General features: G+C 45.1%; 1 protein-coding gene across 5 annotated transcripts in view; it reads left to right on the top strand.

Moving 5' to 3' along the window:
- The first annotated feature begins 17844 nt into the window (after positions 1–17844).
- Positions 17845–18440, top strand: part of LOC129815687 (TOX high mobility group box family member 2-like) — a 238069-nt gene continuing 237473 nt past the window's right edge. Inside the window, exon 1 of one of the 5 annotated variants that reach the window (XM_055869715.1) lies at positions 17845–18431. In XM_055869715.1, the coding sequence (XP_055725690.1) occupies positions 18327–18431 (105 nt within the window). In that variant the 5' untranslated portion in view covers positions 17845–18326. The remainder of the gene's footprint in view (positions 18432–18440) is intronic. The other 4 variants (XM_055869718.1, XM_055869714.1, XM_055869717.1 and 1 more) reach the window with 4 other exon arrangements.

Consider the following 18440-nt stretch of genomic DNA (forward strand, 5'->3'; position numbering starts at 1 on the left):
TTTCTCTCTCTCTTTCTCTCCCTCTTTCTCTCCCATGCTAGTAGTGAGGGATGCTGGGGCACTACACAAGCACTACACATTCCATTCCCATGAAGCTATTTGGTATCCATGTGCCAGTTAACCCCTGCGCTGGCCTCAATCGCTAGAGCTAGACTCACCAATGGCTCGAGCTAGCTGGCAGCCAATAGCAGACGAGCTCGGCATGCCCACTGAGCAACCCATCTGTGGCTGGTATTAAACAAGCTGGCACCCCAGCGCACATGCCCCCAGACTGAGTAATAGCCATACTGCTGGAGCCCTGGTCCTAAGGGGGGCTGGGGGGGGGGGTCACCCACTGTGATGACAATGACAGTTCAGTCCTGTAAACACACATATGAATGTAGACACACACACATAAAGAGAGACACATTGAAACACACACACACGCATGAATGAATGAAGGCACACAAACACACCACACACACACACACACACACACACACACACACATACACATACACATACACATACACACACACACACAGACAGCCTGGGTTGTGTTGTGTTCTTAGCGAGAGAAAGCAAGATAAACACTTAACTAGCTGTAAGTGATGTTATTTTTCCTCTCTGCCCCTTTTAAAGGATGTGGACATGCAATGTTTTCATCCTGTTTTGTGGGCTGCGTGGACAGGCTAGATTGGACCAGGAATATGTGACAGGATCAGACCTGACGTGTTGTAATGCCATTGCTGTATTATCTCCCAGGTCATATCTATCAACCCCCCAGGTTACAGGGAGTCCAATAGAAAACAACATGCATTCTCAGTGAAAGTCGATATTTGAATTGAATTGCATGGCTATGCAAAGTCTCACTGTGACATTTTTTTTCTACCAATCTGACAAATAATATATATATTTTTTTATTTTAGTGTAACGGCTGTCGTAGTCGTTCTCCGTTCTCCAGGAGCATGGATCGGACCAAGATGCGGATTGGTAAGTATTCATTATTTAATGGAAAAACAACAAACACTACAAAATACAAAAACCAACAAACGTGACTAACCCGAAACAGTCCTGTGTGGCCCAAACACTGACACAGGAACAAACACCCACAAAACACAAGTGAAACCCTGGCTGCCTTAGTATGACTCTCAATCAGGGACAACGATTGACAGCTGTCTCTGATTGAGAATCATACCAGGCCGAACACAAAATCCCAACATAGAAAATCAAACCTAGACCAACCCACCCAACTCACGCCCTGACCAACTAAAACAAATACATGACAAAGGAAAACAGGTCAGGAATGTGACAGAACCCCCCCCCCCCCCCCCCCCCCCCCCTTAAGGTGCGAACTACGGGCGCACCAGCACAAAGTCTAGGGGAGGGTCTGGGTGGGCGTCTGTCCACGGTGGCGGCTCTGGCGCTGGTCGTGGTCCCCACCCCACCATAGTCAACCCCCGCTTCCGTGGCCTCCTCCCAATATCCACCCTCCTTGTCAATCCCACTATTCCAAAGAGCAGTAACAGACTGAGGGGCAGCACCGGACTGAGGGGCAGTACCGGATTGAGGGGCAGCACCGGACTGAGGGGCAGCACCGGACTGAGGGGCGGATCCTGGCTGGCTGGCTCTGGCGGATCCTGGCTGGCGGAAGGCTCTGGCGGATCCTGGCTGGCTGGCTCCGGCAGCTCATGGCTGGCTGGCAGCTCCTGGCTTGCTGGCTCTGGCGGATCCTGGCTGGCGGGCTCTGGCGGATCCTGGCTGGCTGTCTCCGGCAGCTAATGGCTGGCTGGCAGCTCCTGGCTTGCTGGCTCTGGCTGGTCCTGGCTGGACGGCTCTGGCTGTTCCTGGCTGGACGGCTCTGGCTGGTCCTGGCTGGACGGCTCTGGCTGGTCCTGGCTGGACGGATCTGGCTGGTCCTGGCTGGACGGCTCTGGCTGGTCCTGGCTGGACGGCACTGGCTGGTCCTGGCTGGACGGCTCTGAAGGCTCGGGACAGACGGGCAGCGCTGGGCAGGCAGACAGTTCAGACCACGTTGGGCAGGCAGGCAGTTCAGACAGCGCTGGGAAGGCAGACAGTTCGGGCAGCGCTGAGCAGGCAAGCAGCGCAGGCGGCGTTGGGCAGACGGCCGACTCTGACCTGCTGAGGCGCACAGTAGGCCTGGTGCGTGGTGCCGGAACTGGAGGCACTGGGCTGGAGACACGCACCACAGGGAGAGTGCGTGGAGGAGGAACAGGGCTCTGGAAACGCACTGGAAGCCTGGTGCGTGGTGTCGGCACTGATGGTACTGGGCTGGGGTGGGAAGGTGGCGCCGGATATACCGGACCGTGAAGGAGGACACGCGCTCTTGAGCACCGAGCCTCCCCAACCTTACCAGGTTGAATGATCCCCGTAGCCCTGCCAGTGCGGCGAGGTGGAATAGCCCGCACTGGGCTATGCAGGCGAACCGGGGACACCACCTGTAAGGCTGGCACCTGGCTCGATGCCCAACCTAGCCCTCCCAGTGCGGCAAGGTGGAATAGCCCGCACTGGGCTAAGCACGCGTACTGGGGACACCGTGCGCTCCACCGCATAACACGGTGTCTGACCAGTACGACGCCCTCTCACTCCACGGTAAGCCTGGGGAGTTGGCTCGGGTATCCAACCCGGCTTCGCCATACTCCCCTTTAGCCTCCCCCCAAGAAATTTTTGGGTGAGCCTCTCGGGCTTCCAGCCGCTCTGCCTTGCTTTCGCCTCATAAAACCTCCTCTCCGCTTTCGCTGCCTCCAGCTCCGCTTTGTGGCGGCGACACTCCTCTGGCTCTGCCCAGGGTCCTTTCCCGTCTAGGATTTCCTCCCAAGTCCATTCCTCTTTTCCCCATTGCTGTTGTTCTTGCCTTCCTTCTCCACTCCGCTTGGTCCTGTTTTGGTGGGTGTTTCTGTTATGGCTGTCATAGTCGTTCTCCTCCTCAGACGAGGAGGAGCATGGATCGGACCAAGATGCGGATTGGTAAGTATTCATTATTTAATGGAAAAACAACAAACACTACAAAATACAAAAAACCAACAAACGTGACTAACCCGAAACAGTCCTGTGTGGCCCAAACACTGACACAGGAACAAACACCCACAAAACACAAGTGAAACCCTGGCTGCCTTAGTATGACTCTCAATCAGGGACAACGATTGACAGCTGTCTCTGATTGAGAATCATACCAGGCCGAACACAAAATCCCAACATAGAAAATCAAACCTAGACCAACCCACCCAACTCACGCCCTGACCAACTAAAACAAATACATGACAAAGGAAAACAGGTCAGGAACGTGACATTTAATAATTTAGCAGACACTCTTATCCAGGGTGACGTACAGTCAGTGTATTTAACTATGTTTAGTAGTAAAAAAACAAAAACATATCACAGTTTTTAACAAGTAGGTTCTTCAAATCAGATACATAATGTACCATACTGATTGGGTAATCCTCAAAAATGTATCATATTTCGTGCAGAAGCAGAAAACTGAATATTGATGTGCTTTAGAATTATTTCCAGAAAATAGTCTATTGAGTTACCTAGGCCTACCACATGTCTTATGCCTTGATCCAGCTACAGTAGCTATAAGACCTGTTAACTACAGTAGATATAAGACCTTGTTCCAGCTAAAGTAGCTATAAGACCTTGTTCCAGCTACAGTAGACATAAGACCTTGTTCCAGCTACAGTAGACATAAGACCTTGTTCCAGCTACAGTAGATATAATACCTTATTCCAGCTACAGTAGATATAAGACCTTGTTCCAGCTACAGTAGATATAAGACCTTGTTCCAGCTACAGTAGATATAAGACCTTGTTCCAGCTACAGTAGACATAAGACCTTGTTCCAGCTACAGTAGACATAAGACCTTGTTCCAGCTACAAGACCTTGTTCCAGCTACAGTAGACATAAGACCTTGTTCCAGCTACAGTAGATATAAGACCTTGTTCCAGCTACAGTAGACATAAGACCTTGTTCCAGCTACAGTAGATATAAGACCTTGTTCCAGCTACAGTAGATATAAGACCTTGTTCCAGCTACAGTAGACATAAGACCTTGTTCCAGCTACAAGACCTTGTTCCAGCTACAGTAGACATAAGACCTTGTTCCAGCTACAGTAGACATAAGACCCTGTTCCAGCTACAGTAGATATAAGACCTTGTTACAGCTACAGTAGACAAAAGACATTGTTCCAGCTACAGTAGATAGAAAACCTTGTTCCAGCTACAGTTACAGCTACATAAGACCTTGTTCCAGCTACAGTAGACATACGACCTTGTTCCAGCTACAGTAGATATAAGACCTTGTTCCAGCTACAGTAGACATAAGACTTTGTTCCAGCTACAGTAGGTATAGACCTTGTTCTAGCTACAGTAGATATAAGACCTTGCTCCAGCTACAGTAGATATAAGACCTTGTTCCGGCTACAAGACCTTGTTCCAGCTACAGTAGACATAAGACCTTGTTCCAGCTACAGTAGATATAAGACCTTGTTCCAGCTACAGCAGCTATAAGACCTTGTTCCAGCTACAGTAGACATAAGACCTTGTTCCAGCTACAGTAGATATAAGACCTTGTTACAGCTACAGTAGACAAAAGACATTGTTCCAGCTACAGTAGATAGAAAACCTTGTTCCAGCTACAGCGACAGCTACATAAGACCTTGTTCCAGCTACAGTAGACATACGACCTTGTTCCAGCTACAGTAGATATAAGACCTTGTTCCAGCTACAGTAGACATAAGACTTTGTTCCAGCTACAGTAGGTATAGACCTTGTTCTAGCTACAGTAGATATAAGACCTTGTTCCAGCTACAGTAGATATAAGACCTTGTTCCGGCTACAAGACCTTGTTCTAGCTACAGTAGATATAAGACCTTGTTCCAGCTACAGTAGATATAAGACCTTGTTCCAGCTATAGTAGATATAAGACCTTGTTCCAGCTACAGTAGCTATAAGAACTTGTTCCAGCTACAGTAGACATACGACCTTGTTCCAGCTACAGTAGATATAAGACCTTGTTCCAGCTACAGTAGACATAAGACTTTGTTCCAGCTACAGTAGGTATAGACCTTGTTCTAGCTACAGTAGATATAAGACCTTGCTCCAGCTACAGTAGATATAAGACCTTGTTCCGGCTACAAGACCTTGTTCCAGCTACAGTAGACATAAGACCTTGTTCCAGCTACAGTAGATATAAGACCTTGTTCCAGCTACAGCAGCTATAAGACCTTGTTCCAGCTACAGTAGACATAAGACCTTGTTCCAGCTACAGTAGATATAAGACCTTGTTACAGCTACAGTAGACAAAAGACATTGTTCCAGCTACAGTAGATAGAAAACCTTGTTCCAGCTACAGTTACAGCTACATAAGACCTTGTTCCAGCTACAGTAGACATACGACCTTGTTCCAGCTACAGTAGATATAAGACCTTGTTCCAGCTACAGTAGACATAAGACTTTGTTCCAGCTACAGTAGGTATAGACCTTGTTCTAGCTACAGTAGATATAAGACCTTGTTCCAGCTACAGTAGATATAAGACCTTGTTCCGGCTACAAGACCTTGTTCTAGCTACAGTAGATATAAGACCTTGTTCCAGCTACAGTAGATATAAGACCTTGTTCCAGCTATAGTAGATATAAGACCTTGTTCCAGCTACAGTAGCTATAAGAACTTGTTCCAGCTACAGTAGACATACGACCTTGTTCCAGCTACAGTAGATATAAGACCTTGTTCCAGCTACAGTAGATATAAGACCATGTTCCAGCTACAGTAGACATAAGACCTTGTTCCAGCTACAGTAGACATAAGACCCTGTTCCAGCTACAGTAGATATAAGACCTTGTTACAGCTACAGTAGACAAAAGACATTGTTCCAGCTACAGTAGATAGAAAACCTTGTTCCAGCTACAGTTACAGCTACATAAGACCTTGTTCCAGCTACAGTAGACATACGACCTTGTTCCAGCTACAGTAGATATAAGACCTTGTTCCAGCTACAGTAGACATAAGACTTTGTTCCAGCTACAGTAGGTATAGACCTTGTTCTAGCTACAGTAGATATAAGACCTTGCTCCAGCTACAGTAGATATAAGACCTTGTTCCGGCTACAAGACCTTGTTCCAGCTACAGTAGACATAAGACCTTGTTCCAGCTACAGTAGATATAAGACCTTGTTCCAGCTACAGCAGCTATAAGACCTTGTTCCAGCTACAGTAGACATAAGACCTTGTTCCAGCTACAGTAGATATAAGACCTTGTTACAGCTACAGTAGACAAAAGACATTGTTCCAGCTACAGTAGATAGAAAACCTTGTTCCAGCTACAGTTACAGCTACATAAGACCTTGTTCCAGCTACAGTAGACATACGACCTTGTTCCAGCTACAGTAGATATAAGACCTTGTTCCAGCTACAGTAGACATAAGACTTTGTTCCAGCTACAGTAGGTATAGACCTTGTTCTAGCTACAGTAGATATAAGACCTTGTTCCAGCTACAGTAGATATAAGACCTTGTTCCGGCTACAAGACCTTGTTCTAGCTACAGTAGATATAAGACCTTGTTCCAGCTACAGTAGATATAAGACCTTGTTCCAGCTATAGTAGATATAAGACCTTGTTCCAGCTACAGTAGCTATAAGAACTTGTTCCAGCTACAGTAGACATACGACCTTGTTCCAGCTACAGTAGATATAAGACCTTGTTCCAGCTACAGTAGACATAAGACTTTGTTCCAGCTACAGTAGGTATAGACCTTGTTCTAGCTACAGTAGATATAAGACCTTGCTCCAGCTACAGTAGATATAAGACCTTGTTCCGGCTACAAGACCTTGTTCCAGCTACAGTAGACATAAGACCTTGTTCCAGCTACAGTAGATATAAGACCTTGTTCCAGCTACAGCAGCTATAAGACCTTGTTCCAGCTACAGTAGACATAAGACCTTGTTCCAGCTACAGTAGATATAAGACCTTGTTACAGCTACAGTAGACAAAAGACATTGTTCCAGCTACAGTAGATAGAAAACCTTGTTCCAGCTACAGTTACAGCTACATAAGACCTTGTTCCAGCTACAGTAGACATACGACCTTGTTCCAGCTACAGTAGATATAAGACCTTGTTCCAGCTACAGTAGACATAAGACTTTGTTCCAGCTACAGTAGGTATAGACCTTGTTCTAGCTACAGTAGATATAAGACCTTGTTCCAGCTACAGTAGATATAAGACCTTGTTCCGGCTACAAGACCTTGTTCTAGCTACAGTAGATATAAGACCTTGTTCCAGCTACAGTAGATATAAGACCTTGTTCCAGCTATAGTAGATATAAGACCTTGTTCTAGCTACAGTAGCTATAAGAACTTGTTCCAGCTACAGTAGACATACGACCTTGTTCCAGCTACAGTAGATATAAGACCATGTTCCAGCTACAGTAGATATAAGACCTTGTTCCAGCTACAGTAGATATAAGACCTTGTTCCATTTATAGCAGATATAAGACCTTGTTCCAGCTACAGTAGCTATAAGACCCTGTTCCTGCTACAGTAGACCGTGTTCCATTTATAGTAGATATAAGACCTTGTTCCAGCTACAGTAGATATAAGACCTTGTTCCAGCTACAGTAGATATAAGACCATGTTCCAGCTACAGTAGATATAAGACCTTGTTCCATTTATAGCAGATATAAGACCTTGTTCCAGCTACAGTAGCTATAAGACCCTGTTCCTGCTACAGTAGACCGTGTTCCATTTATAGTAGATATAAGACCTTGTTCCAGCTACAGTAGATATAAGACCTTGTTCCAGCTATAGTAGATATAAGACCTTGTTCCAGCTACAGTAGATATAAGACCTGGTTCCATTTATAGTTGATATAAGACCTTGTTCCAGCTACAGTAGATGTAAGACCTTGTTCCAGCTACAGTAGATATAGACCATGTTCCAGCTACAGTAGATATACGACCTTGTTCCAGATACAGTAGATATAAGACCTTGTTCCAGCTACAGTAGATATAAGACCTTGTTCCAGCTACAGCAGCTATAAGACCTTGTTCCAGCTACAGTAGACATAAGACCTTGTTCCAGCTACAGTAGATATAAGACCTTGTTACAGCTACAGTAGACAAAAGACATTGTTCCAGCTACAGTAGATAGAAAACCTTCTTCCAGCTACAGTTACAGCTACATAAGACCTTGTTCCAGCTACAGTAGATATAAGACCTTGTTCCGGCTACAAGACCTTGTTCCAGCTACAGTAGACATAAGACCTTGTTCCAGCTACAGTAGATATAAGACCTTGTTCCAGCTACAGCAGCTATAAGACCTTGTTCCAGCTACAGTAGACATAAGACCTTGTTCCAGCTCCAGTAGATATAAGACCTTGTTACAGCTACAGTAGACAAAAAGACATTGTTCCAGCTACAGTAGATAGAAAACCTTGTTCCAGCTACAGTTACAGCTACATAAGACCTTGTTCCAGCTACAGTAGACATACAACCTTGTTCCAGCTACAGTAGATATAAGACCTTGTTCCAGCTACAGTAGGTATAGACCTTGTTCTAGCTACAGTAGATATAAGACCTTGTTCCAGCTACAGTAGATATAAGACCTTGTTCCGGCTGCAAGACCTTGTTCTAGCTACAGTAGATATAAGACCTTGTTCCAGCTACAGTAGATATAAGACCTTGTTCCAGCTATAGTAGATATAAGACCTTGTTCCAGCTACAGTAGCTATAAGAACTTGTTCCAGCTACAGTAGACATACGACCTTGTTCCAGCTACAGTAGATATAAGACCTTGTTCCAGCTACAGTAGATATAAGACCTTGTTCCAGCTACAGTAGATATAAGACCTTGTTCCAGCTACAGTAGATATAAGACCTTGTTCCATTTATAGCAGATATAAGACCTTGTTCCAGCTACAGTAGCTATAAGACCCTGTTCCTGCTACAGTAGATATAAGACCGTGTTCCATTTATAGAAGATATAAGACCTTGTTCCAGCTACAGTAGATATAAGACCTTGTTCCAGCTATAGTAGATATAAGACCTTGTTCCAGATACAGTAGATATAAGACCTTGTTCCAGCTACAGTCGATATAAGACCTTGTTCCAGCTACAGTAGATATAAGACCTTGTTCCAGCTACAGTAGATATAAGACCTGGTTCCATTTGTAGTTGATATAAGACCTTGTTCCACCTACAGTAGATGTAAGACCTTGTTCCAGCTACAGTAGATATAGACCATGTTCCAGCTACAGTAGATATAAGACCTTGTTCCAGATACAGTAGATATAAGACCTTGTTCCAGCTACAGTCGATATAAGACCTTGTTCCAGCTACAGTAGATGTAGTTATCAGTTGCATCAGTGCGAAAGATTGGCCACCCTAAAATATTATTTATCTTGTTTGTCAAACCTATACTATATTCATCATATAATAAACTGTATTTAGCACCGAGCTATCTTGGTGCTAAAATTCACTGTGACCCCCAAAAATGTGAAAAACTGTTTGTCAAGGAAGGACAGTGAAGAATGTCAAAAATGTGGGTAGACATTATTTCCCCTAATCCAATATTTAACACATCGCCACGTTTTGAGCTACTGAACTGCGTACCTTTAACTTGCCGATTTTAAGTGTTGCTAAAATTGTTTTGGAATAGTAATTACTTAAACAATAAGGCACGAGAGGCACAAGAGGGTGAGGTATATGGGCAATGCAAAGCGGAGTGCCTGGATGCAGCCCTTAGCTGTGGTATATTGGCCATATACCACAACCCCCCGAGGTGCCTTATTGCTATTATAAACTGGCTAACAATGTAATTAGAGCAGTAAAAATACATGTTTTGTCATACCTGTGGTATATGTTCTGATATACCACGGCTGTCAGCCAATCAGCATTCATGGCTCGAACCACGCAGTTTATCATTAGATTTAGAACACATAATTTAGAATGGTCCTACTTTATGGAATCAGTAGTTGGTCAAACTTAAACTCGCAAGGCAATCACGATGGGCAGGTTTAGGCTATAGAAGGGATGGGCAACTCCAGTCCTCGGGGGCCAGGATTCTGTCACACCTTTTCCCATCCCTAGCAAACACAGCTGATTTAAAATAATTGCATTCTAAACTGAAGACCATGATTAGTTGATTATTGGAGTCAGGTGTGTTAGCTGAGGCTGGGACAAATGTGTGCCACCAATCAGGCCCCCGAGGACGGGAGTTGCCCATCCATTGGCTATAGTGTAGATGTACAGTCTCTGATTCTCTATGGCTGCGTTTACACAGCTAATTCAGATCTTTTTCGACTAACTGGTCTTTTGAACAATCAGATCAGCTATTTTGCCAATAATATGGCAAAAGATTAGAATTGGGCTTCCTGTGTAAATGCAGCCATTGATACACAGTAACTTACTTAGTTAACTGAGAAACCTGTAGAAATGTGTACTCCTGTAGATGTGAAATAATTGCACGGTGAAACATGCCAAAGAACCAGAAAAGCAAGGCGAAGCAATTAAGGCATTTTTGAAAGTCAGAACAATCCTTGAAGAAACATTGTTTTTATAGTTATAAATATATATTTGGCAAGCAGTAACGTTTGGCATTCAGAATTAAATGTGGAGTGGAGCTTATAGTTACGTGATGATATCCCGTGCCCCACGTACCTTCAAAAGTATTCAGCAATCTTAATGTATTAGAAAAACACAGTTTCCATCATCATTTGTCACAATCTAGAAAGTTTGACAAAAGAAATATCCCCCCGTCGAAATACTAAAAATGTTGTCGATCTTTCAATCTTTTACTGTATCTGCCGTTTCCATTACACATGTCGTAAACATTTGGATGGGCAACAAATCACAAATTGGTCTTTTGACCAATGACATCAGATATTTTTCAGAGCTGATCTTATTGGTTAAAATACAAATTAGTGAAAGAAAGACCAGAATTGTGCTGCCTGTCTAAACGCAGCCTCTTTAGCCCATGGGCTGGTCTCACAGGAGAAAATATATATATTTTGTGTTTAAAAATATAATAATTTCGCTAATTGTCTGCTGTCCCATTTCACAGCCCAATGGGTTTTTATTTATTTTTTTATTTTTTTATTTAACCTTTATTTAACCAGGTAGGCAAATTGAGAACACGTTCTCATTTACAATTGCGACCTGGCCAAGATAAAGCAAAGCAGTTCGACACATACAACAACACATAGTTACACATGGAGTAAAAACAAACATATAGTCAATAATACAGTGAAAAAGATAAAAAAATAAGTCTATATACAATGTGAGCAAGTGAGGTGAGATAAGGGAGGTGAAGGCAAACAGATATATGTATAAATAAATAAAAATATAAAAAGGCCATGGAGGCGAAGTGAGTACAACACAGCAAGTAAAATAAAAACTAAAAAAAAAAAAAAAAAAAAAAACACTGGAATGGTTGGTTTGCATTGGAAGAAAGTGCAAAGTAGAGACAGAAATAATGGGGTGCAAAGGAGCAAAATAAATTAATAAATAAATACAGTAGGTAAAGAGGTAGTTGTTTGGGCTAAATTGTAGATGGGTTATGTACAGGTGCAGTAATCTATGAGCTGCTCTGACAGCTGGTGCTTAAAGCTAGTGAGGGAGATAGGTGTTTCCAGTTTCAGAGATTTTTGTAGTTCGTTCCAGTCATTGGCAGCAGAGAACTGGAAGGAGAGGCGTCCAAAGGAAGAATTGGTTTTGGGGGTGACTAGAGAGATATACCTGCTGGAGCGCGTGCTACGGGTAGGTGCTGCTATGGTGACCAGCGAGCTGAGATAAGGGGGGACTTTACCTAGCAGGGTCTTGTAGATGACCTGGAACCAATGGGTTTGGCGACGAGTATGAAGCGAGGGCCAGCCAACGAGAGTGTACAGGTCGCAGTGGTGGGTAGTATATGGGGCTTTGGTGACAAAACGGATGGCACTGTGATAGACTGCATCCAATTTATTGAGTAGGGTTTTGGAGGCTATTTTGTAAATGACATCACCGAAGTCGAGGATTGGTAGGATGGTCAGTTTTACAAGGGTATGTTTGGCAGCATGAGTAAAGGATGCTTTGTTGCGGAATAGGAAGCCAATTCTAGATTTGACTTTGGATTGGAGATGTTTGATGTGGGTCTGGAAGGAGAGTTTACAGTCTAACCAGACACCTAGGTATTTGTAGTTGTCCACATATTCTAAGTCAGAGCCGTCCAAAGTAGTGATGTTGGACAGGCGGGCAGGAGCAGGCAGCGATCGGTTGAAGAGCATGCATTTGGTTTTACTTGTATTTAAGAGCAGTTGGAGGCCACGGAAGGAGAGTTGTATGGCATTGAAGCTCGCCTGGAGGGTTGTTAACACAGTGTCAAAAGAAGGGCCAGAAGTATACAGAATAGTGTCGTCTGCGTAGAGGTGGATCAGAGAATCACCAGCAGCAAGAGCGACATCATTGATGTAAACAGAGAAGAGAGTCGGTCCAAGAATTGAACCCTGTGGCACCCCCATAGAGACTGCCAGAGGCCCGGACAACAGACCCTCCGATTTGACACACTGAACTCTATCAGAGAAGTAGTTGGTGAACCAGGCGAGGCAATCATTAGAGAAACCAAGGCTGTCGAGTCTGCCAATGAGGATGTGGTGATTGACAGAGTCAAAAGCCTTGGCCAGGTCAATGAATACGGCTGCACAGTATTGTTTCCTATCGATGGCGGTTACGATATCGTTTATGACCTTGAGCGTGGCTGAGGTGCACCCATGACCAGCTCTGAAACCAGATTGCATAGCGGAGAAGGTGTGGTGTGATTCGAAATGGTCGGTAATCTGTTTGTTGACTTGGCTTTCGAAGACCTTAGAAAGGCAGGGTAGGATAGATATAGGTCTGTAGCAGTTAGGGTCAAGGGTGTCCCCCCCTTTGAAGAGGGGGATAACCGCAGCTGCTTTCCAATCTTTGGGGATCTCAGACGACACGAAAGAGAGGTTGAAGAGGCTAGTAATAGGGGTGGCAACAATTTCAGCAGATAGTTTTAGAAAGAAAGGGTCCAGATTATCTAGCCCGGCTGATTTGTAAGGGTCCAGATTTTGCAGCTCATTAAGAACATCAGCTGACTGTATTTGGGAGAAAGAGAAATGGGGAAGGCTTGGGCGAGTAGCAGAGGGGAGGGCAGTGCTGTTGTCCCGGGTAGGGGTAGCCAGGTGGAAAGCATGGCCAGCCGTAGAAAAATGCTTATTGAAATTCTCAATTATAGTGGATTTGTCGGTGGTGACAGTGTTTCCTATCTTCAGGGCGGTTGGAAGCTGGGAGGAGGTGTTCTTATTCTCCATGGACTTTACGGTGTCCCAGAACTTTTTTGAATTTGTGTTGCAGGAAGCAAATTTCTGCTTGAAAAAGCTAGCCTTGGCTGTTCTAACTGCCTGTGTATATTGGTTTCTGGCTTCCCTGAAAAGTTGCATATCACGGGGGCTGTTCGATGCTAATGCAGAACGCCATAGGATGTTTTTCTGTTGGTTAAGGGCAGTCAGGTCAGGAGAGAACCAAGGGCTATACCTGGTTCTAAATTTCTTGAATGGGGCATGCTTATTCAAGATGGTGAGGAAGGCATTTTTAAAAAATGACCAGGCATCCTCTATTGACGGGATGAGATCAATATCCTTCCAGGATACCCCGGCCAGGTCAATTAGGAAGGCCTGCTCGCTGAAGTGTTTCAGGGAGCGTTTGACAGTGATGAGTGGAGGTCGTTTGACCGCTGACCCATTACGGATGCAGGCAATGAGGCAGTGATCGCTGAGATCTTGGTTAAAAACAGCAGAGGTGTATTTGGAGGGCAAGTTTGTTAGGATGATATCTATGAGGGTACCCGTGTTTACGGAATTGGGGTGGTACCTGGTAGGTTCATTAATAATTTGTGTGAGATTGAGGGCATCAAGCTTAGATTGTAGGGTGGCTGGGGTGTTGAGCATGTTCAAATTTAGGTCGCCTAGCAGCACGAGCTCTGAAGATAGATGGGGGGCAATCAGTTCACATATAGTGTCCAGAGCACAGCTGGGGGCAGAGGGTGGTCTATAGCAGGCGGCAACGGTGAGAGACTTGTTTTTAGAGAGGTGGATTTTTAAAAGTAGAAGTTCAAATTGTTTGGGAACAGACCTGGATAGTATAACAGAACTCTGCAGGCAGTCTTTGCAGTAGATTGCAACACCGCCCCCTTTGGCCGTTCTATCTTGTCTGAAAATATTGTAATTGGGGATAAAAATGTCTGAATTTTTGGTGGTCTTTCTAAGCCAGGATTCAGACACGGCTAATACATCCGGGTTGGTAGAGTGTGCTAAAGCAGTGAACAAAACAAACTTAGGGAGGAGGCTCCTAATGTTAACATGCATGAAGCCAAGGCTATTACGGTTACAGAAGTCATCAAAAGAGAGCGCCTGGGGAATAGGAGTGGAGCCAGGTACTGCAGGGCCTGGATTCACCTCTACATCACCAGAGGAACAGAGGAGAAGTAGGATAATAGTACGGCTAAAAGCTATGAGAATTGGTCGCCTAGAGCTACCAGAGCAGAGAGTAAAAGGAAGTTTCTGGGGGCGATAAAATAGTTTAAAGGAATAATGTACAGACAAAGGTATGGTAGGATGTGAATACAGTGGAGGTAAACCTAGGTATTGAGTGATGATGAGAGAGATCTTGTCTCTAGAAACATCATTGAAACCAGGTGATGTCATCGCATATGTGGGTGGTGGAACTGCAGGGTTGGATATGGTATAGAGAGCAGGGCTAGAATCTCTACAGTGAAATAAGCCAATAAACACTAACCAGAACAGCAATGGACAAGGCATATTTACATTAAGGAGAGGCAAGCTTAATCGAGTGATAAATAAGGGTCCAGTGAGTAGAGGTTGGTTGGGGTCGTGGCGATCCAGACAGCTGGCCGGGTATATGGCTATCGGTAGCAGCATAGGATGGAGGTCTGTTTGTAGATACCTCGTGCGTTTCCGTCGGTAGGTTCCGTGTAGTGGGGTTTTGTTCAGATAGCAGCCGATAAGACAGCTAACGATTAGCGGGCCTCAGATGAGCGTTCAGGTAACGCCGGGACGGAGGTGCCGGTTGGATAAATCCCTCGGGCAGATAACGTCGGCAGTCAGTCGTGAAGGCCCGGTGGGGTTCCGTATCTGCAGCAGCAACAAAGAAGCGGGTCCGGATGGTGATGGAACTCCTCAGCTGGCTAGCTCCAGCATGATTTGAGTTAGCTCCGGGGTCGACGTAAGCCAATAGTCACACGGTATGCAGCTAGCTAGCTGCGAAATCAAGGTGCAAAATAGAGGCTGAGGCTGCGGTTGGAATCCGGGGAAACTGAGAGAAAAAAAGTCCCGGAATGCTCCGGTCCGAGTCGCGTTGCACTAAAGTGCCGGTAGATTATCGAGCTAGAGGAATAGCTGATGACCGCAAAACGTGGGCAGCTGAAACACCAACGCTAGCCAGCAAACCGGCTAATTTCGGGGCAGCTACAGATTAGCTTCTGGCTAGCTATCGGAGTAGCTTCTGGATTAGCTTTCAGGCTAGCTTCTGAATTAGCCCCTGGCTATCTTCCACGATGGATTTTCAGATTGAGGTGAATAGTACTTATTGTAATTGGTGAAGCGGGTTGCAGGAAAGCTTTTGCAGGAAAGCTTTTGTAGTTGAGTTCTTGGATAATAAAATAAATAAAAGATATGTGAAGAAAAGGTGTAAATATATATATATACAGGACACGACACGACAACACGGAAAAATACGTCTGAACTGCTAAGCTACCTTGGTACCTTTGATGTGTCCGACATGCCCGGACTGATTTCTGGTTCCAGCCCGACCCTGTGATCTGGTTCTAGCCCGTCCCTGGGATCTGGTTCCAGACCGACACTGGGATCTGGTTCCAGTCCGACACTGGGATCTGGTTCCAGCCCGTCCCTGGGATCTGGTTCCAGCCCGACACTGGGATCTGGTTCCAGTCCGACACTGGGATCTGGTTCCAACTCGACACTGGGATCTGGTTCCAGCCAGACACTTGGATCTGGTTCCAGTCCGACACTGGGATCTAGTTCCAGCCCGACACTGGGATCTGGTTCCAGCCCGACACTGGGATCTGGTTCCAGCACGACACTGTGATTTGGTACCAGATCTAGACCACCACTAAAACAGCTGATTCCACTGCACTAATTAAGGATTTGACTATACATTGATTAATTGCATTGGGTATGTTAGAGACAGACATGAAGACTTGTATTTTTAATTGTACATTTTTGTTGATGTTGAAAAAATACCTGCACATGTGACATGTCCCTATTAATATGTAATTACTTGCCTAAAAAGTAAAAAGGAGGTTGGGGTCAATACTGCATTCGCGCAAAACTGAAAGTGTGAACCACTGCATTTAACCATGGAAAGAGGTCTGGGAATATGGCTGAATATAAACAGTGTTGTTATTCCTTCCACAAGGCAATCAAACAAGCAACAAGTCAGTACAGGAACAAAGTGGAGTCGCAATTCAACAGCTCAGACACAAGACGTATGTGGCAGGGTCTACAGACAATCACGGACTACAAAAAGAAAACCAACCACGTCACGGACACCGACGTCTTGCTTCCAGACAAACTAAACACCTTCTTTGCCTGCTTTGAGGATAATACAGTGCCACCCCCCCCCCCCCTCTCCTTCTCCCTGGCGGACGTGAGTAAAACATTTAAACGTGTTAACCCTCGCAAGGCTGCTGGCCCAGATGACATCCCTAGCCGCGTCCTCAGAGCAAGCGCAGACCAGCTGGCTGGTGTGTTTACGGACATATTCAATCTCTCCCTATCCCAGTCTGTTGTCCCCACATGCTTCAAGATGGCTACCATTGTTCCTGTTCCCAAGAAGGCAAACATAAATGAACTAAATGACTACCGCCCCGTAGCACTCACTTCTGTCATCATGAAGTGCTTTGAGAGACTAGTCAAGGATCATATCCCGTTCACCTTACCGGCCACCCTAGACCCACTTCAGTTTGCATACCGCCCCAACAGGTCCACAGACGACGCAATTGCCAGTAAACTGCATGCCACCCTTACCCATCTGGACAAGAATACCTATGAAAAAATGCTGTTCATTGAGTAGAGCTCAGCATTCAACACCATAGTACCCTCCAAGATCATTATCAAGCTGGAGGCACTGGGTCTCAAACCCGCCCTGTGCAATTGGGTCCTGGACTTTCTGATGGGCCGTCCCCAGGTGGTGAAGGTAGGAAACAACATCTCCACTTCGCTGACCCTCAACCTTGGGGCCCCACAAGGGTGCGTGCTCAGCCCCCTCCTGTACTCCCTGTTCACCCACGTCTGCGTGGCCATGCACGCCTCCAACTCAATCATCAAGTTTGCAGACGACACAACAGTAGTGGGCTTGATTACCAACAACGACGAGACAGCTTACAGGGAGGAGGTGAGGGCACTCGGATTTGTGTGTATTAGGTAGTTGTTGGGGAATTGTTAGATTTCTTGTTAGATATTACTGCACTGTCGAAACTAGAAGCACAAGCATTTCATTACACTCGCATTAACATCTGCTAACCATGTGTATGTGACCAATAACATTTTATTTGATATACATGACACTAACTTAGCCTATACTGAGCTCAAAGTTGGCCGTGGAGTAGGCTATCCGAATCGACCTGCTATGTATTTTCATAGCTACATCATCTCCATAAACTCTGATTTCCTGAACCACAGTGTAACCTGAGTGGTTGTCAATCAGTTTGATAGCTCCAATCCCATCCCCCTTCATCTCGTTTTCTTTCTCCCCATATTCCCTCTGTTATCGGCAGGGGTCGCATGGCATTCAGTATGGAAAAGAGGAGTCGAACTATATAACTCCAAGTGAACGCATGGATCAACACTCCTACATGACAAAGCGGACATGGAGTGAGCGCGCCGCAGGAAAATAGAAACAGACGAACGTTTTGGGAGGAAAGATAGCCAATCTAGTTCTATCTTTTTACATTGACCTTGGGTTGTTGTAAACAATTACAGTCAACGTTTGTTCATGTATAGTTGCTGAAACATCTATATTTTTCACTCAAAGTTAACTTTCCGCGTATTTTTCCTTCTGCGAACACAAATAGATATAGCCTATTTATCCATAGAGCATCATCGCAGAAGCTTGATAGTGCTGAAGTGAGAACACCGGCGGATGTGAGGAGATAGTGTTTTTATAGACTCAACCCCTTTTTCTTTCAATCATTCTCTTTCTTTTTGTTTGGTCCAACAATAGAGAGAGAGAGAAATAGGGAGAGAGAGAGAGTCACAGGCATTGGACCTGCTTTTATGCCGTCAGTCTTGCGGACCCTGAGATGGACGTGAGATTTTATCCAGCACCCCCTTCAAGCGTGGGCTCATGTACATTACCAACTGATTCAAGTTGCCTGACCTCTTTGGACTATTATCACTGCAACAAGGTAATTACT

This window comes from Salvelinus fontinalis, chromosome 18, assembly GCF_029448725.1.
Source record: "Salvelinus fontinalis isolate EN_2023a chromosome 18, ASM2944872v1, whole genome shotgun sequence".
In the NCBI taxonomy this organism is placed as follows: Eukaryota; Metazoa; Chordata; class Actinopteri; order Salmoniformes; family Salmonidae; genus Salvelinus; species Salvelinus fontinalis.